General features: G+C 40.8%; 3 protein-coding genes across 4 annotated transcripts; 1 reads left to right on the plus strand and 2 right to left on the minus strand.

Annotated features, from left to right (window-relative positions):
- Positions 1-103: 103 nt before the first annotated feature.
- Positions 104-5,832, minus strand: ddx39ab (DEAD (Asp-Glu-Ala-Asp) box polypeptide 39Ab). Its single transcript, XM_041062015.1, has 10 exons — positions 5,705-5,832; positions 4,566-4,783; positions 3,862-3,989; positions 3,032-3,308; positions 2,785-2,903; positions 2,509-2,640; positions 1,857-1,966; positions 1,480-1,624; positions 1,110-1,257; positions 104-769 (listed from the first exon to the last, which is right to left on the minus strand). The coding sequence occupies exons 2-10, from the start codon at positions 4,771-4,773 to the stop codon at positions 753-755; spliced, it is 1,284 nt and encodes a 427-aa protein (XP_040917949.1). The 5' UTR covers positions 4,774-4,783; positions 5,705-5,832; the 3' UTR covers positions 104-752.
- A 1,138-nt stretch (positions 5,833-6,970) lies between these two features.
- On the minus strand, positions 6,971-15,080 carry si:ch211-106h11.1 (volume-regulated anion channel subunit LRRC8D). Of its 2 annotated transcripts, XM_041061681.1 has the most exons (7): positions 14,987-15,073; positions 11,893-12,168; positions 10,956-11,333; positions 9,997-10,575; positions 9,500-9,750; positions 8,387-8,764; positions 6,971-8,277 (listed from the first exon to the last, which is right to left on the minus strand). In XM_041061681.1, exons 3-7 carry the CDS (start codon positions 11,304-11,306, stop codon positions 7,155-7,157), a joined length of 2,682 nt encoding a protein of 893 aa, XP_040917615.1. In that variant the 5' UTR covers positions 11,307-11,333; positions 11,893-12,168; positions 14,987-15,073; the 3' UTR covers positions 6,971-7,154. The 2 variants fall into 2 exon arrangements, with proteins under 2 accessions (XP_040917615.1, XP_040917616.1); XM_041061682.1 differs by having other exon boundaries at positions 10,956-12,006; positions 14,987-15,080.
- A 5,765-nt stretch (positions 15,081-20,845) lies between these two features.
- LOC121197944 (zinc finger protein Gfi-1b-like) lies at positions 20,846-25,184 on the plus strand. The gene is made up of 6 exons (XM_041061723.1): positions 20,846-21,157; positions 21,939-22,234; positions 22,503-22,678; positions 24,316-24,462; positions 24,595-24,760; positions 24,857-25,184. The coding sequence occupies exons 2-6, from the start codon at positions 21,952-21,954 to the stop codon at positions 25,039-25,041; spliced, it is 957 nt and encodes a 318-aa protein (XP_040917657.1). The 5' UTR covers positions 20,846-21,157; positions 21,939-21,951; the 3' UTR covers positions 25,042-25,184.
- Positions 25,185-25,272: the final 88 nt, after the last annotated feature.

Genomic DNA, 25,272 nt, shown 5'->3' on the forward strand with positions numbered 1-25,272 from the left:
AGACTGCTTGTAGGGAAACAGTCACTGACCTCAAAAGGAAAGTTTTAGCTTCTTTAACAGGAAGGAACATACAATGAATGACATTTTGTCATTGTAGTTTTGTCTGTGAAGTGTTTTAATACCTAAAAACAAGTTACCAACAGATACATATCAAACATAGTTGATTATACAGTGTGCTAATGACATACGTGTATCGAATTTTGCAATTTCACCGCTCATTCCACTTGGTGACTTTGTTTATTGGAGGCATTCAATTGGAAATTCAAAGAGCTGCCAGGAGTCAAAATTGTGTCTCCAACTGTTACTAAATGACTACTCACTTACTTTCTAAAGAGCAACTGTGTCGCGGGGGAAAAAAGCAAAGAAAAAACCCACAAAACTTTCTATATAAACTAGTTTTAACATTAAAAAGGGGGCTAAAAATTGTTTTCATGTTCCTCAGAACTACGTCTGAACATATTTCCGCTTGAGACTGATGACAATGTGGTAGATGAGAATAGCCTCACAAGAGACCACAATAGTAAAAAGGGCATTTTATAAAAAGTTTTAATTTCATTAAGCAAAAAACAAACAGTAAAAGACAAATTAAAAATCAATCACATCCCCGTCCCAAAAAAAAAACTGACAATAAAAATAAATGTTTGGTGAACATAGGGAATACGCAGAGCTTTCAAATCAACAGTGAAGTACGTCTACTTCGTAATACAAGACGCAAGACCCATAGAGAGGAGACTTCTGCTTGGCTGGAGGACTCATCTGGATTGCTCGACTAAAGAGGGGCAGAGGAGGAGAGACATGAGTTGAGCATGTAAAAGATCACAGCAACAGGCAACAGCTGAGCATACCAGCTTTTCACCAACAGGTTAAACATAAGGGATTTGATGAGAGCTCCACAGTTACATGGCAGCACCAACTGCTGCCTCTATTTGCCAAAATGACTAAAGGTTTACTCCTCCAGAGGATTATCTGTGGAGCAATCGGCAGTGCTTCGAAACCCATCTAATCCACAAATTATAATCATTCCAACTGGTCAGCCCATCAGGCCAACTTCATTAAAGACATCAAGCAACACTGCATTACAGCAGCTATTCAGAAATGGAAAGACTTACTGTAAGAGGAGATGTCAATCTCTTCTGGCAGCTCGGCCACGTTGACCTCAAAGCGGTCCTGCACATCGTTCAGGGTCTTGGCATCGGTCTCGTCAGACACAAAGGTTACAGCGAGGCCCTTGGTCCCAAACCTACCAGCACGGGCAACCTGACAGGCGTAGAGAGATATGAAGGCATGAAACCTCAAACACATGTATCAAACATTTCATTCACTACACAAATAGAAAAATGACAGAATTATGCAGAGGTTATGATGCAATACTGGAAAACTTAAAACCAATATCCCCAAACACTGCACTGACTGATGCTACAAAAAGCACAACACATAAAAGGGAAAACAAGAGCAGCTACTCCCCCCAGCAGCACTCACCCTGTGCAAATAGGTGTCAGAATCCTCTGGCATGTCGTAGTTGAAGACGATATTGACTCGCTCAATGTCCATCCCGCGGCCAAAGAGGTTAGTTGCCACCAAGATCCGCCTTTGGAAGTCCTTGAATTGCTGATAGCGAGACAGCCTGAGGGGGTTAAGAAGGGGCAGGAGGGAGAACAGAGCCAGAGAAAGACTTATCAACACAGCTGCTGCAGGCATTACTGGACTGTATCCCCTTTGAAGGCAATGATGTGTTGAGTTAACTGATGAGGGCTCATGCTCCATAAACATACTTAGCAATCAGAGCGCAAAAGGGTATGTGTTTATGAGTGTATGTAAGAGTAAGATGTGTTTGTGTGCATGTGTGTGAGCCTCACCTCTCCTCCTGAGCCATTCCCCTGTGGATGGCAATTGCAGGGAAATTTTGTTCCACCAGAAGCTGGGACAGAGCAATGCAGCGCTGGACTGACTTGACAAAGATCACCACCTAGTGGAGAAGCAAAGGCATTAAAATATGGCTATTCAGAGAACAGGGGCCAAAAACAGGGATTTCTTTAGATTGTTTTTTTTTTTTGGAATTTATCTCAGTGACTGAACAGTGTTCAAAGAGTTTGTTTGACATTTAAGAAATATGAGGAAAAAGTGATAGCCCTGAATGTGAAACTATAGTCAGCAGCCGCTATCTCAGATTATCTTAAACACGGGAAACTAGGGGGTTTCCGCCTTCCAGCACCTCATAAAAGTTTCTAAATTTATTTGAATCCATGTAGAAACCAAAAGAGTAAAACATTGTTAATTTGCAGTAGGTTATATGCATCACAATCTCTCATCTTAGAATCCTAACTTCATCTAAAGCCTTAAATTTATTTTATATGGAAAGAAACTTTCCCAATTCTGTAATCACAGAGTTCATGACTTTCTGCAGATGTGGAAACACCGCCAGTGCAATCTGAGTTTTTTAACATCTGCTGGTATGTTCACTAATTCTAGAAACTAGTAAAAAAAAAAAAAGCTGCTTCACTGGTTTACCTGGTTGAACTCCAACACATCAAGGAGGTCAAAGAGCTTGCGGTTCTTCTCACTGTCCTTCAGCTTGCAGTAGTACTGCTGCAGACCGTGGAGTGTGAGTTTCGTCTCATCATCCACAAATACTTCCATGGGCTGTGCAGGAGATGGCGGTGTGTTAGTACAGTAGTTACAACAGCAAAATATTGAAATGAAATAGTGTGAAATTTTGCGGCTTGTTGATAAAACTGTGTTTGAGAAAATTCCAAAGTAACAAACAACTCTTTATTGTTCACTTACATCCTGCATGAATTTGCGGCAGACGGGTCGGATCTCCTTACTCAGAGTTGCACTGAACATCATGACCTGCTTCTCATGGGGTGTGATCCGGAAGATATCCTGCACGTCACGCCTCATGTCTGCCACACAAAAAAGAAGGTCAGAGACATACAAGTGAATACTCATTAGATTCTGATTAAACATTGTGTTTACTAATAAAGAAAAAAAAAGAGAACCAAGGAGAAAAGTCAAACACTAAAGAACACACCTAGCTGCTCCAACATTTTGTCACACTCATCCAGGACGAAATGCTTCACGTTCTTCAGACTGAGGGTCTTGTTCCGGATGAGCGCGAGGATGCGACCTGGCGTACCGACGACGATGTGAGGGCAGTTCTTCTTCAATACCTCCTCGTCCTTCTTGATGGCCAGGCCACCAAAGAATACCGCTGCTTTTACTGTGGGCATGTACTTGGAGAATCGCTCATACTCTTTACTGATCTGGAAGGCCAGCTCTCGCGTGTGGCACATGACTAATACAGACACCTGAGGAGTCAACATAAACAAACACAGACTCAGACACTTTGCATTCTGGGGACTTAATGCGTTCAAATACATTTTTAAGTGAAACTACGTTTCAGGCAGTTCACTGAAATGCAAAAATCCATGCTACCAAAAAATCCAATGCTAAATTTAAAAGCACAGAAGTTTTGTAAGTAAATAATGTAATGACGTGCTACTCAAAAAAGGGAAAACGGTTTAGAAAATGGCTGTGTACACTAAACCAGTATTTATGAGATCTGGATGCTTTTACTAAACAGCTAAACATGTGGTTAATTACACAAGACCATTTTACATTTTAATCAGTGTGTTCCATCATTAATTTAAATCATCTGAGGAGGCTGGAGGGAAGCCATTAAGTCCAGGTGCACTCTTGTATGTACTAGATCAAACATCATTGTGACACTAAAAATGAGGACGCAAACAAAGGCACTTTTGGATCAAAAGCCAAAAGACAGCCCCTATTTTGGCAAAGACAATTTATGACAATGCTCGCTTTACTCAATATAGATCTTGTGTGTTGAACACACGTACTGACCTGTCCATCAACAGGTTCGATCTGTTGCAGTGTGGCCAGCACAAACACGGCTGTCTTGCCCATACCAGATTTGGCTTGGCACAAGATGTCCATGCCGAGGATGGCTTGTGGGATGCATTCATGCTGAACTGTATGAAAAACACAAAACAAAAAAAACTTAGCCTGCACTCATATTATTACCATTACAGTAATTGTTTCAAGCCATTGTGTGAGTGACATGCAACAACAATCCTAAAAACACATTTTGCATTTGATGGTGAAGCTTTAGTGTTGTCACTCATTTACAAGTCACTTTAGATAAAAGCATCAGCCAAATGAGTAAATGCAAATGATACAACACACACAGCAGGTCCAACTTTTCAGCAAACCAAGATTATTAATTCATTCAGAGAACTTTCATTCACTTTACATTCCAAGTACATATAACGAATGAGATTTTGTTGCACTGGCTTGGAAGATCACAGAATAAGGTACAATAAAGCAGAAAAAATGGGATACAACTACAGAGATCATATTTACAGCAGCTTTTTAAAATCTTAATTAGTAAGCTAGGCTGCTTATTTCTAAGTACAATGCTTTCACTGTACACAACAAAGCCTCCTCCCTAAAAATAAAAATAAAAAAGCAAAAACGGCCCACCCAATACCCCAGTTTCCCGTATTCAACAAAAGTACACAGACCAAGACAGTCAAAATGCTTCTCACCTTCAGACGGATGCTCAAAACCACAGTCGATGATGGCGCGGAGCAGCTCTGGTTTGAGCAGGAAATCCCTGAAGCCAGAGCTGTGGATGGAGACGTAGGAACCCTTCACCTCCTTCTTGCCCGCAGGGGCTGCACTCTCAGGGGCTCCTTGAGGCTCTTCATCTTCTTCATAATCGAGGAGCTCGTTGTCAACATCATTCTCGGCCATTATTGTCTGTCTAAAAAAGGAAAAACACACAGTCTGGTATAATTGTTTATGTCTGATCATCAGCTGCCCTGACTGAAATTCCCCCCATATTGGAGTTACAAAGGGGGGGCTAACTAAGCCCACCTGTTGTTGCCATTCTTTGTGCCAGGTTCCACCACACATCTGAAATGCTTAGATAACACGTGTGTGCAAAGAGTGAAAAGCGTAGGTAAATGGTTTGATTGATGGTGATACTATTATAATAAGCCCTGATGTAAATCAGCGTTGTTGTGTGCATCCTCCCAACCCCATTATAAAATGTGCGGTCAATGAATGGGATATGCTAGCTAAGTTAGCAAAAACGGAGCCGGGTCACCTATTAGAACAAAGCTCCATTAGAGTTAGCGCGCTATATGTAAACAAAATGTCTTCTACAACACATACCCAAAATCACAGACCGGTCTGGTCAGAAGTAGCCTTAAAGTTTAGCCGACGCTGTTGGATTAACCAAACCGGTTAGCTTCTGAGTCGTCTACTTCTCTGAAAAGCTATTGTGTTGCATAACCACTGCTAACGTGGCAAGCTAAAGTGCTATACCGTAAATGATATTCTGCTAACCGACCAGCTAAACAATACGCTTAATATAAAAAGAGGTCAAACAGAAAACGGCACAGAACGCGTTACGAGTAATGTAAAAACGCCACACAACCACTGAAAACTAGCAAATATTTAGAAGATTGGTAGGCTGGCTAAGCTATCTAATGCTAAGCTACAAAGCGCTAGCTAGCCAAGTAGCACCCTCAAGCAAACAATGAAGGGACGTACTTAATTCCGGAGTTGCTATATTGTGACTAAAGGCTAAAAATAAATCTCATCTGCGAATTCCTGAACAACAGTCGAAGTATTACAAACTCTGTACCTGCTACCAAAAAAATCGATAATGCGTTCTTACCTTTACGGCGTTAGCTACCAGTCCACCAACAGATCAAAACCGCATGGGGAGGCCTCAGTTGGTTTATACGAGTAACCGGAAGTTCCGCCTTCACTGAAGCGCTTTGACATCATTGGTGGATTTGGATGATCATTGGCAACCGCAGCCAGCGATTGGACAAAAAGTGTGCCGCAGTCCTCCGCAGTTTAAAAAAGCGGGATACCCATACCGCACTGATAGACTTCATGTAGGGGAGCCCGTTAGGGACAAGGAAAATAAATAAATGAATGATAAGTAGATGAGCACAGTAAAAAGTATTCATATTTTACCAAAACAAATAAATAGTTGGGAACAGTGAAGTCTAAATAAAAGCTTTTGTAAACTGTAATGCCCTGTGCACTCAGTATTACTCGGGCAAAGACTAATTTCCATGATGAGGGATCTTGCCTGGGAAAAAAATACTGATCTGCAGAAATCATATATGTGACTGATTAAAATGGCAAGCTAGCCATAAATACATTAAAGAAGGATCCCCTGGGGGAACTTAATATGCATATGTATATACATATCTTCTTTTGAATATATTCATGTATTATACCACAAACTCCATTAAAAATATAATTCAAATATAATTCAAATTAGTATTTAATGCATTAATTGATTTATTTATCCCTTGCTTGGTTTGTTTACTAATTTCCGTAGTCATTTCTGTATTTGTCTCTGCTTGTCCCTGCTTGTTAAGTTCAACATGTAAGAAAAACCATGGCTATTGGGAGGATTTTCTCTTTCGGAGCATTCTAACAGTTTCCCCCTGCTTCAGTGTCAGTGTCCATGAGTTAACACATCCACATCAGTGAATTCAAAAATATAATTTTAATATTTATTAGTATAGTATTGTGTCTTACTGCCCTCCAGTGATCACAGAGAGGTGTTGCAACACAAAATTAAATTAGCAACTGTAACACACAGTGCTAATATTTGTAAAATCTCTACCAGTATGTACAACTTATTGAGTTATAAAAAACATCAGGGACAGCAGCACTAATAAAAAACTGTTAAGCTGTTTTCATTTGCAAGGGGTTTTAGGTGTTTGGACTAAAACTGCTGTAACCTGCTGAACATGGTCACATCAGCATCAGACTTGAAAGCAGCACTTCCAGTGAGTATGTTCATGATAAAGTGACCTGCAACCAGAAACAAATCAACAGAAATGAAAGAAATTATCATGTTTATTATGCAGCATGTGCACTATGTGTGCTAAAATGTACATACAACAATACAGTTGTGTTCAAGCCTCAAATTAGAAGGACCAACAGGAAAACTTCATTCTAAAAGAACATCTGACAAATTACGTCAAACATACTGCAAACGCAAATCCCATTAAAAAATATATAATATATCAGTAAACAAAGATATTTGACTGAATACCGTCAGTGTTAGGATACTGTTAGGAGTCATATAGTCATTGGTCTTATATCTGTGATTCCAGAGCAGAAGAGAAGCTCCACTGTGTCGGAGAGAAGTATGGGAAACTGTCAGACTCTGGCCGGGAATGGCCCTCTGAGTGTGCACCAGACGTAGAGCAAGAACGGCTCAGAAGGTCCCTGACATGGGGAGGCAAAGACAGAAACAGCCACTCTTCCACCAGGAGGCCACCTCCATGCAGCCCTGAGCAGCAGCCCAGTTCAGCAGGCAGTTCCTCCAGACTGTTGCTGCGCAAGTCCAACCGGCACAAGTGACTTGAAGCTGCAATTGTTGTGGGTAATGAACCAAGAGAGTTGTGAGCCACGTTTAGGATGCGCAGCTCCAAACAACAACTGAATAGTTCCAGGGGCAGGCTCTCAAGCCTGTTCCCACTGAGGTCCAGCTCTGTAAGCAGCTGCAGGGCTTTTATCTCTGCAGGCAGCTCCTCTAGCAGGTTGCCAGCCAGCAGGAGCTTACGAAGGCGGAGAAGAGTAAAGAGTGCTGGGGGAAGGCTCTGGAGGTGGTTGTTAGACAGATCCAGGAGCTCCAGGCCTCGAAGCACACCAACACTAGCCGGCAGCACTAGAACACGATTACAGGAAAGTCTGAGGCAAGAAAGACGGCGCAGGTGAGCCAGACTAAGCAGGTCCTCCAGAGTTCTCAAGTTATTATGTTGCAGGTCAAGTGTCCGCAGCTTGGTCAGAGCCAGCAGTGCAGAGGGCAAACGCTCCAGCTGGCAGTCCTGCAGCAGCAGGTCTGTCAGGTCAACCATTCGTTTCAGTCCTGTCAGTACAAGCAGCCTGGTGCCCTCATTGTAGATCTCCAGCCTCACCAAGCTGCTTGCCACCTCACACAGCTCGCCAGGGATCCGCTGTAACATTCCCCGAATCACCAGTACACGGAGGTGACGCAGCTGGCGGAGGCTGCCCAGTGACCAGCTGCGGCCAACTCCACCTTCGCTGCTCAGGCGACCAGAGAGGTGGAGCTCATGCAGGCTGCGGAGAGAGAGGACCCAGCTGGGGATCTCTGATGCTTGTGTAAAGGTGAGGTGGAGGACCTCCAGACGTTCCTGGAGGACTCCAAGTGCACTGGGATCCACAGCTGCTGTGCAGTGGTAAAGGTGTAGCTCTCTGTTGAAGGAATAGCCAGTAAAAGAGTAAATTCATCATGCAGAAATACATGTTTTCACTATGTACATCACACCATTGTGAAGTATGACTACACCACTGCACAACTCACCTGAGTGATGCCATGTTGGCTACCTGTGCAGTAAACCTGGCATCTGTGATTAGCTCCAGTTTGAGGACCTGGAGCTGGCTGAGGGTGAAGAGGGCTGGAGGGAGGCGAGGCAGGGCCACCAGCTGCAGTCTGGTGTTTCCGTCCGCGTCCACACTTGTCATGGCACGCAGCTTCTCCTCCCCCCAGCGCCTCTCCAAGTTTTCCTCCAGCAACCTGCTCTCACTGACCGGGGACAAAAACACGGACAGACGCTGGGAGAGCAAAGGGTCATACTGGTCTAACATGTGTAACAGAAAGGCCAGGTCATTTCTCAGGTCTGGAACATCTCTCAGGGAGCACAACTCCTTCACTGAGTGGAAGGAGTATTGCCGTAAAGAGCTGCATAGGGCACAAACCAAAAAAACAAAACAAGAAATATTTCACATAGAACATACTGCAGCACAAAACACAGCATTAAACTCTAATCCTATTATTAGTCCTTTGGTATGCGCAGCCTCATGAGGGCTGCTTCATTATTCTGTTTAAAGGTTTCTTGAACAATCACAGCCTGTGTAGTCAACTTAAAATGATTAATTTAACCAAGTTTATCTTGTTCAAGCAATGAAACAAACACACTAACTGTGCACAGACAGTTTTAAAAACTCAGAACTTCAGTTAAGTATGAAAATCATTGTGCAGAGAGTTTGAGATAGGTAACGTTATGATTTGTTATATTTTTTGCCAGTTTTGTTGATGATGAAGTAGAGTAGTTGAGAGTAGGTTGTCAGTCTGAAACAAACGAAAACCAAAGACTGTGTGAAAATTCTGAAAACAAATTGGTACTGGTAATGTAAAATAAAAAAAAATATTGTTAAGGTTATTTTATAATAATTAAAGGTGCATTCACTGTTTTTTTTGCCACATTCTCTGTGGGGTCAACACAAGAAGCAGCATTAGCATTTATTTGGAGCCTTTTCTCTGGCCAGCATAAGCCCAATATACATACAAGTCTTAGTCTCCACTGACTCTGGGAAATGTCCTGCTAGCAGCTAAATGCTCCACCATGTTCATCACCTGTGGTCTGTGCCCGCCTGCCTCTCCACCCATCTGCATACACCTGAATACTGTACACACCTGTGTAAAATCCAGCCAAGGGTATAAAAGTTGAGCAGGCCATAGAGACCCAGCAGGGTCAGGTAGGCCACCAGGAGTTTGCGTAGAAGTGAGGAGAGCACATGGATACACTCAAAGGTGGCGTAGCCCACCAGGGCCTGCTCCTCAGGGTGACAGGTGTGGGCGAAGGACAAGTTGCTGAGAAGAGGGATGGTGTAACTCACGATCAGCGTTACCATCAGCAGTTTGAATATCGTTTGAGCCAAGTAGACCTAAATAGATCAAAGGGGATATTATGAATAAATTAACAACATGTGACACTAGGTTTGATTTAACCTTAAACTTGCAAGATACTGGACAGTTTTTTTTATCACATGAACATCAATTAACAGCGGTTGCCATAAGTATAAAGGCCTATAACATCAAATCACAAAACTTTTATTTCTTTGAAAAATAAAAAATGAAAAGGACACAGTAGATGATGAAATGTAGATCTTCTAGGCTAAAGGATCGCTCACCTTGTAGATGACAGCTGAGCTTTCACAGTGGGACCGAAATTTCCTGACCTTCTCGAACAGCGCCCTGGCCTGTTCCCCATCACTTTTATCCAGACTGATTACCTGCCTGGGACTGTCAACCATCACTGATGGCTTTGAACCAGGAAAGTGCACCCCAGAGCCAAGAGATACAGACGACATGATGGAGTTACAGGAGAGAGTGGAAGGGCACGGAGAGGGAGGTACGGCAGAGGACACGCTTTCTGACCTCTTTAAAAGCAGGCTGTCTGTTCCTGAGTCTATGCTTGAACGTCTTGTGCGGGTCACTGGGGGTGAAGACAAAGAGGGAGGAGGTTGGGTTGATTGTCTCTCCACCTCCTTCTCTTGGATGTTCTCCTGCTGGGCAGCAAGGGACAGGGCTTGAGATGTCCAGGGGGACTCACAGCACTTTGCTAAGATGGCCAGGAAGTGCTCTATGCGGGCAGAGGTGTGAGGGAAGTGGAGCCAGAAGGAGCCGCTGGCTACCAGCACCAGAGACTGCAACAAGGCCATGTAGGGGAAGAAGCGGGAGCACAAAGGCAAAGCCTTATGGTAGCACACCTAGACAGACAGGCAAATAGACACTTCAACCTGCAATACTTGATGTTTTGAACATTTGGGGGCAGTAGAAGTGGCACTATAAGATCTGTGAGTGAACTCCAACAGTAAAATTAAAGGCCAGAAATCCAAAACAATAAGATGAAAAGCTCTACAAAGCTCTGTAGAGCTGAGGGAAACTGCACAGTCAGGTGATCATTCTCTGTGGGCTCATCACTATGAACTGTTCTTTCACATACAAATGGTCATGTGATCCCTTATTGATACACATATATTGATTACAACCACTTTAAGTGACTTTACAGACAATACCTTTATTATTCAAACCCACTGTGTTGCCTCATTTTAAAGTGCAAGGGCAAGTCAAGTGAGTTTTACATTACCTGGCTAATGTAAATGTATTGCTGGTAGACCAGATGAGTACGTCGGCCCCGGGCTGTAGGATGAAGATTTGGGGTGAGGTTGCAGGGAATGTGCGTTGGTTGCTTTGAGGATGGATTCAGTGCCACATTGCCACTAGTTGAGAAACTGTGATTGCTTGTATTTGCAGTAACAAGTGGATCCACTGGAATGCACACTACTCGGTCCCTGGACAGCTGCTCAGTGCAAGCCAAAACAGATGTCATCAGCATCAGGACCACCAGGTAATCCATGAAGACCTCCCACCATGGCTTCAACAATTTAGACCTGTTCTGATGTTGGTCCAGAGGTGCCAGCTCTGACAGGGAAAACATGGTAACCTCTGGGTCCTACAAGGATGACTGAAAAAATAATTGTGAGATGGTAAAGAAAGGTCTCAGCAGAGCTAGACACTAGTGACCTCCAGTTTCTGCCATTAATAGCCATTCTTAGAATCTATGTCCAATGAATCTAATTATTATGGAATCATCACAGGTGATAACAGGTATCAAAATAGATAAAATATCTATATAAATACTATAGTCTCCAGTTCTGGTAACAGCGGTTGAGCTACAATATGTGACCACTGTGACCACCAGGTCACAGAATGTGATGCACCCAGTAAAGATCCTGCTTCAAAGTCCCCAAAAACATAACAGCTTCTTACTGAACACTGTAGTCCTACGTGAACACACTGTTTTAAAATTAAAAATCTCAACAACAGATTTTTCATTGATCATGTCAAAGTTAATTGGACCCATTAAAAATCTTTTATCACTGGCTTCACATAAAGAGTAAACAAATTAAGATAGTACCAACAGCAGCAAAATGTCCATTATGGCACACAAAGTCTGCTTCCTGGATAAAGAAACAAATCAGAAACCATGTTACTTTTTACAGAGCAGATTCATTTTCACTTACCGAGAGAAATAACTTGTTTTCCTACTTTTCTCTCCTTCTTTTGATCAGCTCACAGCCTCCTTTCAGAAACTTCATTCCGGCGCTGTCCGGTTCCGCCGTGAAAAACTCCTGAAACTTACAACAAACTCCTCCTCAGCTGGCCGACGTACAGCTTTTCAAGGGTTACCATGGTAGCGGAGGATGTGTGGCTGAAAAATCTAATTCAGCACCAGAAGCCTGTTCATGACCCACCACGGGCATGCCTGCACCCATTAACTCCTTCAGAGCTAAGTTACTCTGAGGGGTTTAAGGCAAAAATCACAGTCACAAGAAAAGTATTGAAAACTGGTTTTACAGTATAATAGAAAAGCAAAAATAATTACTATGCAGAAAGGCGCTTTTCAGCATTTCAGTGTTGTGGAGCTAATTTTATCTTCTTCGCATGCTGTTGGGTATTAATCTAATAATACCTAACAGATGTACTTGGCCTACTGAAACTACCATGCAATTTGTCAAGCTGTTTATCAACTTCTGATTTTTTAACCAACATTAACAGATTTCTGAATTGTAGATTGCAGATAAAATTAGTTTGGATCCCACTGCTTTCACTTTTTACCCGATATATGACCACTGGGCTACCTGCAGCAAATAAAATAACAACACTATATCCAACATCCAGCAGGGGCTGCTGAAGTTAAAGTACTGTGAGTTAACCAGCAGCTACTTCAGTTGATACTGCACCTCTTAGAGTGGGCTTTCACTGTTTAACCCAAACATATAATCTGTGAGTGTTTCTGTTTCTGTATTTGTGTTTTGTGTCACTCGGCTCTGCCTCTTTATGAAAGGATGTGTGCTTCTGTAGAGAAACCAGGTTTGTTTTCTAGGAGGTGAAAGGTTACAGAAGTTACTGACTCTGATGCCTGAGGAACATTTTTAAATGAACCAAGTTCATGTGGAGTCAGTGCATGTGTGTATGTGTGTACACGTGAGGGTCATGTGTAAGTCAGTGTATTGTTTCTTTTATATCTGGGCCAAGAAGAATCTGGAGCGAAGACTCAAACTGACAGTGAACCACAGTGTGATCTACTCTACACAGCTGGTGTGTGTATTTACTGTGTATGATGTGCTAAAACTAAGTGTGTGTATGTGTGCATGTGAGAGTGCAGAGCATGCCAGATAAACCAGTGGTGACAAACGGTACGTGTGAGTTTACAGTTGCAACAGAGAAAAATCTCCAGATAAAGTGTTTAAACTGTGGCAGATGAGAATAATTCCTTAGATAATGAATTATCACCATCTACAGCTACATACAAAGTCAAGCCACCTATGTGCTGAATCTGGACTGCTATGTCTCTGAAACCTGTTGAATCTAAAATCAGCATCCGAGGACATCTACTGTAACTCAGTGCAATCCTCTGTCTGATAAACAGCACAGAGAATCACAGTGCAGGGTCGCACTCGCAGCCTGACTGCATTGAATTCTGCAGTGAGGCTGTTTAACAGCCTTGTGTGTCTCTGAATCCGTGGGTATAAAATCATTCACATGGCCATTGCCCTCACAAAGCGTACCATGTTCATCATCACGTTAGCATGCTAACATTTAGCTCTAAACACAAAGTACAATTGATGCAGGTACTTGGTCACTAACATAGTACGCAGATGAACGCTTTGACCTCATGATGACACTGAGGGATCGTCAGAGTCATTACAATTTATCCTGAAGAGGGGGACACAAATGTCCAAACCAAATGTTAATGACAGTTCCTCCAATAGTTGTCAAGTCCTTTCTACACATCAAAACAGTGATATTAGAATACAATATGCATAGCGTAGCATTAACATACAAATCGGACATCAACAACTACAGCGTTACCCTGGAGTAGTAAGGATGATATTTTCTTTCTGTACAAAAACTCACCTCCAACTACAAAACCCTATTCTAAACTATTATCTTAAAACTACATATTTCTATAGAAAATAACTGTCATCCCCAGAGCTATGCTGCTAGCTTGGCTACACATATGCAACTAACAAAAATAAACCTCAGGAATTAACACCATATGTCTCATTTCTTGAACTGGTACGCAAATTAAAAATGTCTGGTTAGGTTTATTAGCAAGAGTACTGTAGCCTAAACGTTTCTTAACTTTATTCTCAGATAAGTTAACTGCCTCCTGGGATTTAGCACCCGGAGATGAGAGTGGGATTGATAACGCTCAGCACGAAAGTGAATTAGTGTATTTCCCAAAATGCTTAACTACCTTTTAAAATCAAATGCTTGATTACATCCTCCAGGTATCAACTATAACACTAGTAAACACGGTAAAGTAGATAGTAATATGCTCGCAGTTTTCTTTCTCTCTTCTTGACACTCGTTTGTTTTTCAAGGACATAAAGGTTCCATTATCTCATTGTAAGACAAACTAGTAAAGCCAAATTTCCCTGAAAGTTGAATAAGCCTTTCCCTTTCAGGGAAATATGGCTTTAAAATTAGACAGCGGGGCTGTGGGTGTGCTAAGCTCATCATTACAAGGGGTCGGCATCCTATCATCACCCTCGGTTTCAGAGTTCTGCTGAGAAAAGGCCTGCGGCTTCACACCTTTTCATCTGTGACATACAAAGACAGACACATACACTGCCACGCTCACTCAACCAAGCCCATAGGCAGGGATGTTTTGGGTGGGGTTGTGTTATGTGACAGGATTCACACGTCCATGTTGCGAAAAAAACATCACAAGCTTGCTACAGACCTCAGCACAACAAATTTCTAATATCTGAGAAAACAGTTTAGACATTGCACACACTATGTTGCAACCTCTCTTGTTTATGCTAAAGGTTAACAGATGGTTTACTTCTAAATGTTGAAGGAGAAAGATGGAGAAGTTGCTGTTGAAGTTAAGCTTGTCTGGAGCTTTGTCCGGAGTGTGCTTTTATTCCAAATGAAAAAAAACACACACGATCATGAGTAGAAACTTAAGATGACAAATAATAACAAAGAACAAAACGTGATGCGTGAATTTAGCTTAATCTACTCTGGCACACAACTCTCTGTAAAACCACACAATATAGTTTTTACACTTCAGATTTTGTATAGATTAAACAAAGGGTTTATTACCAATCTTCAGATGTGCTGGTAGGCAGAGCCAGGCTAGGTGTTTTCCCCTGTTTCCAGTCTTTGCACCAAACCAAGCTGTCTGCTGGCTGTAGCCTAATGTTTACCGTACAGGCATGAGAGTGGTATCTACTTTCATCTCTTTTGCTTTGCAAAAAGCAAATAAGCATATTTGCATGGAAACAATCGCTTTAATCAAGGTCAATCGGGTGGTAAAGCACTGCACAGTGGTTTGGTAAACTATGAGACAAGCTTTTACAGCTCTGTAAAGCTATCATTTGAGCTTGGATAGTTACAGTTTTATCCTCTGATGTGATGCTGTGGAGGTAAACAGCAGAATTAGTTTCATAGTAATCTTAGTGTGTTCTTAGATAAGCCGACACAGAGTGATTCTGGATAAATTTGCATTTTAGCTGCCTGTGTCAAGACTTCCACTGCAACACCACAAGAGTACAAACATGCACAGCTCCCTCTGGATGAAACTTTGCAACAAGCTTTATCATCAGTTCAAGAATTTTGTGCAACACTGCTTCAGTTGTACTTTTGTGCAAATTAGCAAAAATTTGCAAGCAAATATGCTAAACTAAGATGATGAACATGATAAACATCATACACCAGCATGTTAGCATTGTCACTGTGAGCTTGTTAGCATGCTGACATCAGCCTTTAGCTCAAGGCACCGCTGTGCCCAGGTCTAGCTTCACAGAGCGACTTACATTCCTGTAGACTCTTAGTATTGTTTGATGTAGTGCTATTGTTGATCTAAATGAGGCCATCTGCCTTGACATAAAGATGATTATGACAATTAGAGCATATGAAATTATACATACTTAGGTTTGCTCTGACATGTTTTGGTACCAGTTTTGACAATGTAAGCAGCAGCTGTCTTGGGTACCATGTCATTTTGGAGTTCTCACACCCCCTTACCTTTCTGTAACCCCGCTTTGTCAGAGTGATACAACTCTCAGAGAGTTGGCTGCATGTGTGGGAGTGGGGATGCCCATCGGCTGGATGAATTTGAGAACCTGTCATCGTAGCCATTACCATTACCATTATCAATATCAATGTCAGATCGTATGTTTAGCTAGAATGGAAAATATTATCATCACTGTGCAGGCGTTTTGTCTGACTACGTTTCTTCATTAACTTCTTTGATAGAAAACACTCCAATTTGATTTTAATCTGAATCTGCTATGTTTTCAATCTGACAGAAATTGATTGAAAAGAGGAGGTGGATGTGATAAGCTGTAACTTAGAAAAAAAATACCTCAGCAAAACACTTGTTTCCTGTTCAGTGGGAGGTACAGGCCTAGTTGAAAGTGTTGTGGCTTTACTTTTGTACATGACCTGTGACATAGTGTGATATTCAGAGTAGGTACAGTCCACCGTTCCCATGACTATAGTGAATAGAGGGTGTTTTCTTTTTTTTTTGTTTATACATCTTGTACTGCAAAGCAAGTCTTTTTTCTGTCACCACTGCTTCTCTTCTGGTGTATAACATTTAGTTATGTGAAATCCCTGTAAATTCTGACTCAACACATTTACATCAACATCAAAATATCACTGAGCTCTCATTTCCTTTCCTTTGCCTAACAAGGAAAAGAAAGTCCTGCACTGTCCGTAAACTTTGCTCTTTTGCCAACTGAAGTGAGAGAAAGTTGAGAAGATGTGAGGAAATGAGTGCAGAATGGGTGGGTGGGGGTAAACTGGTGACAGAAAGATAGAGAAGCTGTTGGCCGTGAGAAAGCGGCACAGTACTTCATCCGTCAAGTCCCCTAACTGAAACCACTGTAAGCCACCATCCACAGCTACACAGATAAACACCAAGCTGAGCTGAGGCTGCGGCCTGACCCCAAGGCTGCCTGATTATACGATGTTTCTCTTTATGTGATCACTGGAAACGATTCATTTGATGTAATGATGTAATTTAACATATTCTGAAACACCTACACTGTTGTCACTAGAGACACATTGAGAAAGTTCATGAATGGGTGAGTATTTAGGTTCTTATGTATGCAGATACCAGTAAAAGTCACCTAGATTGCCTGCTAGGCTTGAACATTATATTTACTTTGAAGTGATTTCTGTCAAGCTGTAATTTTCAGGCATGACTGTAAGACCTGAGCTAGGACTGTTACTCAGCAAAGGTATCTGCTCTTGTCTCTTTTGACCATGATGCCACATCTTTCAGGTAATATTTACTGTGGAAGTAAACCTGTCTGTCTGCATGCATATAGTCTAAATGTACATTCTCACCTGCTGTGGCTCCATCTTTATGGAGAAATCTGTGTTAGATGAAGCTGTGGCAAAATCTTGCACTGCTTTCATTAAGTTTTCTCTCTGATATCCAATTGAGATATTATTGTGAAAGGAAACAACTTGTAAACACTACACTGACATATTAGGATTTTTTTTTAAAGTTTGAAATGGCAAAGTTATTAGTTACCAATTGCCTGTTTGCACAAACAGCAATTATAGAGCAACATGAGCATAAATGTGAATCTTACTTTTTCCTCTGTTTTTACTCCTGAGGGAAACATCTGGCCCCACTATGATCACCATATAGTTGCTAACTTTGTCTATACAGATCATCTGTAGGGAAAATACCCACATCTTTTAAGCTCAACACTAGAAAATCTTTTCTCTCCAAGCACAAATAGAGAAAATCCTGACCCATGACATCAGCAGGGTTATTTGAGGTTCTGGTAAAGACTTTGGAAAGCTGCCAAAGGAGACATTATACAACTGTTTTGACAGGCTGACAGTTCTGACAGTAAACTTTTCTAAATGTAAAGTGGAGTGCCCCTTTAAGAAAAAAAAAAAGCCTGTGAAATGCTTGTGTAGACTATTTTCAGAAAGTGTTAGTTGTGAAAAGAAACCTTAAAGAATATATCCCACCATATTCTTAAAAACATTGTAAACTGCTTTCATTTAAGCTTGTAAACAATTTTGAAGGATTTCATAAAATGAATATTTTAAAACAAGAAAACAAGAAGCATTTATTCTTGAATATTTTCAACACCTCAACTAACTCACATCATTGCCACAACATAATAAAATTTAAAAAGTTATAGGAACTGAAAATCTAAAACAGCAATAGGAAAATGAACTTCTGACTACACTTGCTCTTTGTTTTTACCCCCCTCCTCCCCAAGTTTCAGGTTCCTAGAAAGGCAGTTTTCTATCACCATCAGGGGAACAAGAAGCCCCTGAACCCCCCAAAACAAATGAGGCACAAAGCCACGGAACCCACCAGCCCGTCTCAGCTCCCTGCACTCCTCTCGTCTGCTCTCCCTGACAGCCCCTGGGAAAGGTTGCAAGCCCCCCACCACATCAACCACAGTGCTCTGACATGCCTCTCTACATGCACATCAAGGCACACTCGGCTCCATTTTATGCTGCTCATACCAGGAGTCAAAAGAGACGTCTGCACAAATACAGCCACATTGAGAAATGCTTTGGTTTCAGTTCGTATGCGGCCCTTGATGATTTGATTTCAATCTGAGGTCAGATTCAGACTCCATTACTTGACAGCACTTGACAAGACATACTTGCTAAAAACATTTTTCATGAGTAAAGAAAGCAGCTTTTCTCAGTGATCGCAGCTGTATTCACTTTTATGGCTGCAGTTCCTCCCATCAGGGAAAGTGTCAGTTTCCAGTTGATGAGGTGTGAACTTGAAAGAAAATGAATTTAGAGTTTATATGTGGAATCCTTCTAGCTTTTGCTGAGTGAACTTCAAATGAATTGATTTCCCTTCGCCATATGGATAAAAGCTGGTAGTATTTCAGTAGACTGTCCACCCATAAAAAAAAACAACTCCATAGGTTGTTTGTGAAAACAGCTTATTACAACCCATAGTTACATTTTATTGTTTTAAATTACATCTAGTGGTCGTGTGACCACTAGATGTCACATGACCACTTGCTGTATTCCATAGTTTGACCACCTGACAGAGTAACCAGAGATACACCCTGTAGCTTTCTGGATTTGTTAGGTAATGGAGTATGTCATCAGCATATGGATTGGCTTTTCTTTCCTTTATCCCAGATATGCTATCCTGTTGATGAGTGGTTGTTCATCAGCAGTTACCAGAGGTATGATCAACTTAGTACTACAAGTACTTATCAGCTGTCAGTGATTGATTTTGGATGGATTCTTGTATAGCCAGAATTTCTACACACAGTGTTTCTACAGTGTTTCTATATTTTCCTTCACTTTTTGGGAGTAAAGTTTTAGAATTCTTTTAGTATTTGATTCAATATCATCTTATTCCATTCCTATCACGAATCTGACTTTAAGAATAAAATGGTTTCATGACCTTTAGTAAGGTGTGTAGTTTATTTATTAGAAGTGCAGAACTGTAGAAAAAGCTTTGTGATTAGGCAATAAATTATTCATTTGTACATTTCCAAATAATTTGTAAGTAACATTGAAAATAGTAAACCACAGACTTGGAAAGGTAATCACAAATACCATGATCATCTGCAAAACACTTACAAATGATAATGGTATTTGTAATGTACATGTAACATACAATTTACAACTACTGAAGAAACAATTTAATAGATTACTTGTAAAGTTAACCTATCGAAAATGATCAGAGTCAGATATTACACCAGCGTTGTTTGATTCCTCTGGGCATCTTTGGGAATTAGTCTGCACCCTGTATATATATAATATTTACATATGTATTGTTGTCTGTTTTGGTTTTTTTGCGATTGATGACCTTTATGTTAGAGAGAGTGTTGGAGCACTATTTCATTATTTCACTGTATTTTTAATACACACATCAATAAAGTTGATCTGTCTGTCTATGTAAACACTATGCAGACAAGATGATGCAGAAATTGGCTTGTTTTTCTGACGGGCTGGTAGATACTGGTTTGCGGAGTTAGCTGTAGCTAATACTGTTTTCCGGTAAACATGTTCAGGGGGTGGACACTTCAAGTCTTAAGAAGGAAGGAGGAAGTTTGAATGTCGTATTGACATGCCACTCACACCAAGATGACTCACTAGCTTTACCATGTTTTTTTTGTTTTTTTTAACATTCTTTTTAAAGCTCTTCACAACTGAACAAATCTCTTTTCAGGTGTTCTTTCCATATTTGCAAATATTCTATTCATGATTAGCAAGTTAATGAATATTTGCAGTTACAGCTTTTTAATTGTTTTCAACACATTAATAAACTCTGGATTCATGATTTGTAAATGGTTTATTACTTTTAATAAATTGGAAATTATATGACAAACTCAAAACTATTCTTATATATAACTTTAAATATATTTGATCATGTTTATTTCATCATTAAATAAGGGCTTATAAATTACTTATAACTACTTAGTATTCTAAAACATTACCCTCAAATTTTAATTGATATCTGCTTTCCTATGAATTTTTGATGCAATCATTTTCAATGTCTGCTTGATAAAAAAGTGAGACAGGCTGTAATTCAGAGTTTGAGATAAAGGGGGTGAAAAAAAAAATCTCCCTGAGCTCACAGATGGAAATGTGTGGGATGGCTGGGTACAACATAAGAATACACACACACACCCACACACACCCACACACAGGCAGCCAGGTAGACATGTAGACATGTAATGTGTACCGGCATCTCAGTAGTAAAGGTCCACATGTTCACATGAGAACGATGAGATATTCAAACTTTCCAAAGAATGCTCTCTGTATTTACAAGTCCACCCACGAGAACAGTCACTGTAGTAGTGAATCAAACATATTAGTCCCACAATAAACAAGGTTTCATCTTGTAATCAGTGTTCTGGCACCTTTATTCACAGTGGGTCCCAAACCTGAAGAGTGTACAGTCGACCAGAGAGACAGAGATACTGTCATGTTTTTAGAGGCTTTGCTTGTCAAAACGAGGACAGCAACAGAGATAAAACCCCCAAAGCTAACTGAAACATGGAAGATATTTTGAAAGTTATTCATCTTCAAAAAAGAGTCTTTAATTTTTTTTAGTGATTTCATTGAACTTTTTGGGGCATTTTTCCCCTCCCATGCCTCCAATCCCACAATCCTCAGCAGCTTTTCAAAATCAAATCAAATCTCGTTGTGTCATGTCATCAGTTGATGGGTGTGAGAAAGAGAAAAGAGGACGTTGTCAGCAGCGAGGACACAAGAAACACTCTCAACAGTCAACTGTGCAATACAAAGGTAAGATCAGTAATATTGAATGAATACATTTTTTGACTTTCAGTTTTCTTATGCAGCTACAACATGACAAAATCAATCTTTTGGTGCCCTACAACTGATTCTGAATAACTTCGAGTTGTAAAGGCTATCATTTTAGAGAGGTACCAGTTTATAAGGTTAATAAATAAACCATCTTTATTGTGAATTCTGATACAAAATCTCCATGAAGGTCTGAAACAAGTGTGGGAAAATTTGCTCATACGTCTGCAGCATAGTTCTCTTGAGTTGTCTGATGTCGTTTTTCCTTTCGGGCTTTCCTCTTTCTTGTTTACCTTATGATCTAATATAATGTCACAGTCACCGAACACCAAAGCATTTTTATTCAATTGCTTGCCAAATAACTTATGATAGAAAATTAAATTCAGCACAAAATACTTTATGGATTTGCTCATTTTTTGGTCATGTTGAAATGAAATTTTCTAATTTAAAACCATTATGCTGTTGTTCTGAATGTGTTTTAAGAAGACAAGCAGTTCAAATTGAAGTGCAACAGTGTCAGTTTAGTAGTTGTCTGACAACACCACAGCACGGTTATCCTCGGTGAAAGCCCTGAAACTTAAGCGCAGGTGGCAGGCTGTATTTGTTAAGGAAACCTCAAGCTTCAGCACCGTAACTGAACATGTACCAGCAGGTGTGTGACATCTGAGTGCGTGAGGCTGACATGACTGACATGAAAGAGCTGACTCTTCAGCAGGTTTATTCAAGAGGATTTCTGCTTTGTCTCCCATCACTCCCTCACCAGTCGCCATTCTGCTATGCCGCGGTCTTTCCTCGTCAAGAGTAAACGGACTCATCTACTCGTCCCATCTAAGGACATCTTCAGGCAACACTCCCAGTCCCAAACAGATGCTGAGCAGCCTGTGCAGCATGTGATGGGACAGGAGAGAAGGCATCTTGAAGATGCTATGCAGCCTTTTCCCCCCTCATTAGGGGTCAAAGACCTCCTGGCTGAAGCCAGCTCACCATGGGGTGGGATTGCAACCCGGTTTAACAGTGCCCTCACAGATGATCCTTGGACTTCAGGTACCCAAGACTACAGTAAGTATACAGTTGTGTTCTTTGTATAGCATCTGAAAGTGTTGCTGATCTCAGAGATTAAATTTACGCAGTCAAAAAAGCGGTGATGAAGATGACAAAAGAAAGCACTGAGTTATTTTGAGAAACTAGTTTAGTAAATGAGAGTGTAACTCATTATTCAGGATTCATTTTTGTACACTAAGGGCCAAAAAAGGCTAAGCAAAGCTAGAAATCCTTCCCATTCTTATCCATAAACTAAAGACAACATCATTATCATTTAACATTGCAGCAAAAGTTTCCGTGGAGAACAGAGATGCTTCTCTGTCTGCCTCACCTTGGTTGTCAGACGGATACCGTATGTCTGAAAGAGAGAGGGAACTGGAGAGACTGGTCTTCATGTTACTCAACCACACATCACACACTGACCTCAAATCCCCTGTCAGCCACTGTCCACTCTGTGAAAAGGTAGGACAAGAATTGTCACATGTCCTTCGTATCTCCGTCTTTATCGGCTGGTGTAATGGAAAAAAGAAGCCAGAGTCAATAACTACAAAATTTCAGAGGGTGACACGGCAGTGGCTTGGTCTGTAAAATCAGTCTTTTAAAAAAAGAAGCTTCTGCACACTGCACACTTATAGATCTACTACTAACCTACAGCACACACACGAGTGCTCTTGACGAAGGAGTCAAAACTTTGGTATGATCAAGAAATTGTGATACTAAGAAAAAAAAAGTGTGCAGGATCTTCTTTTTTTCAAGACTCAGAGACTTTCCAACGTACCTGCCTCTGAGACAGTTGAATGCGCGAATACCTTGAAAAAATTTGTGTGTAAAATGTAATCTGTTGTTTCTTGTTGTGGAGAGATTTTGTGAAGTATTAGAGTGGTAATTCTAAAAAATATAGCTAGTCTGAGTGACCTAATTTGTGCCAGGGCAAGTTGGTTGTTTCAAAAAAAAGAAAAAAAGAAAAAACCTACAAAATAAATGTAAAATCTATGTCTATGTCCCTTTCCACTGTTTGTGGAAAGGGAAGACTGTGATTGTTACATGTAGTTATTTACATTGCAGACATCTGAAATTTGTGAGATGATGTATCTTTATCTTTACACGTTATGTTGACCCTTTTAGCAGGGTTATTCAATGAAATCTCCTTCCACTGGACCTGTATTTCAGGTTAAATTAAAAGATGTAGTAACTGTCCCCAGTCTCCTGAAGCTCAAACTGTATTTTTGACACTGATATTGATATCTTTTTTTTGTAATCCCACAATCAGCCAAATTTCATTAAAAAACTCATAGCTGTTATGATGAAAGAAAAGAAACAGAATTGTGACCATGATGTGTTGACTGTATAACTACAGTAAATAAATACAAACAAATATGACTGAAAACTAAGCTTCTTGTGGATAATACAGGTAACAGTGTCACTGTTTCTAAATTGCCTCAAACATGTCTCAGTCGTTCCTGGTTACTTGGTTGACATTTACACTGATACCAATACGCCTGCAATATTGGTTGATATATCAGCCAGGCCGATCAATAGTCATTAGTCCAGCTCTTCTATTAAAGGAAAAGTTTGAAATATGCTAGTTAGATACCACTCATGTCAAGTCTCAAGTTATAGCTAGCAGCTGCTTAGCACAAATATTGGAGACAGTTGGGAAACAGCTAGCCTGGCTCTGTCCTACAGTAACAAAGTGTGCCTAGTAGCAGCCCAGAAATAGTCTGACATGTCAGCCATCATGAAACGGCAAATTGTAGCTTTTTGTGCATTTTTTTTTTTTTTTGTACATATTAAAAAAAAAAAAAAAAAAAAAAAAGAAGAAGAAGATATAAAATGTTAATTACTGAGGTTCAGAGGTGCTATTTGCCTTCTGACATAGCCAGATTAGCTGTTCTCCTGTTTTCAGTCTTTCTCCAAAGCCAAGCTAACTGGCTGTCAGCTGTGGCTATATCTTTGATGGACAGACAGTGGTCCTTCAATGGTATCAATCTACTCATTCATCTACTCTGCATCAGTGTATTGGCCAAAGTACCATAGGGTGTGAATTATTTCACACACCCTGTTCTTATTCATTTGCTGTTACTCTCTGTCTCTCCCAGTCTCTCTCAGAAGTCCTACTGTCAGGTGGTCTGCAGGCTCATGTCCGCAACACCCTGTCTGTCCCACTGGCAAGATCACCCATAGGCACAGACATGCCCCACATGCCCTTCGGCTTCAGAGCAATTGGCAGCTATGGTAGAGCTAAGGTACAGAAGACAGCGAGAATGTTTAGATGAGCAATGGTTTTATCACTTTCACAGCAAAAAACATCAAGAGCTCTGAGACAAACATTGTCCATATGTCTAAGAGTGCATGCGTTTCTGTGTATGTATAAACAGGAGCGTAGCTTTGACTGCAAGGTGTGTGGAAAGGTGTTCAAGCGGTCATCCACCCTGTCCACGCACCTCCTCATCCACTCAGACACACGACCCTACCCCTGTCAGTACTGCGGCAAAAGGTTCCACCAGAAGTCAGATATGAAGAAACACACTTTCATACACACAGGTGAGTCTGCGCAACCGTATATAGCCTAAACTGTTAAATGCTCAAACTCTAATGCTCTCAACCACTGAGTACTTTTTCGCACTGGTCCTCCCTCAGGTGAGAAACCACACGTGTGCAAGGTATGCGGTAAAGGATTCAGCCAAAGTTCCAACCTCATCACCCACAGCCGAAAGCACAGCAGCTACCAGCCCTTCAGCTGCCCCCGCTGTCAGCACACCTTCCAGCGCAGGGTTGACCTACAGCACCACCAAGAGACGCAATGTGGCTATGGAAACATGTAGGCCATGAAGCAAGGAGGTGAAATGGAATTTGTAAATAATTCTCAGTCATTCATAATTGTAAAAGTCTAAAAAAAATATACATACAATAATAACATGTATGCTTAAAATGTTCAATAAAACTGGACTGGTTTACTTCAAAATAATTTTATCCTCTTTGTTTCACTTCGAAAAATGATCATACGTCCCTCAGGAAACTCATCACCAATGATAATTGGATTTACCCAGTATGTG

This window comes from Toxotes jaculatrix, chromosome 18, assembly GCF_017976425.1.
Source record: "Toxotes jaculatrix isolate fToxJac2 chromosome 18, fToxJac2.pri, whole genome shotgun sequence".
NCBI lineage: Eukaryota > Metazoa > Chordata > Actinopteri > Toxotidae > Toxotes > Toxotes jaculatrix.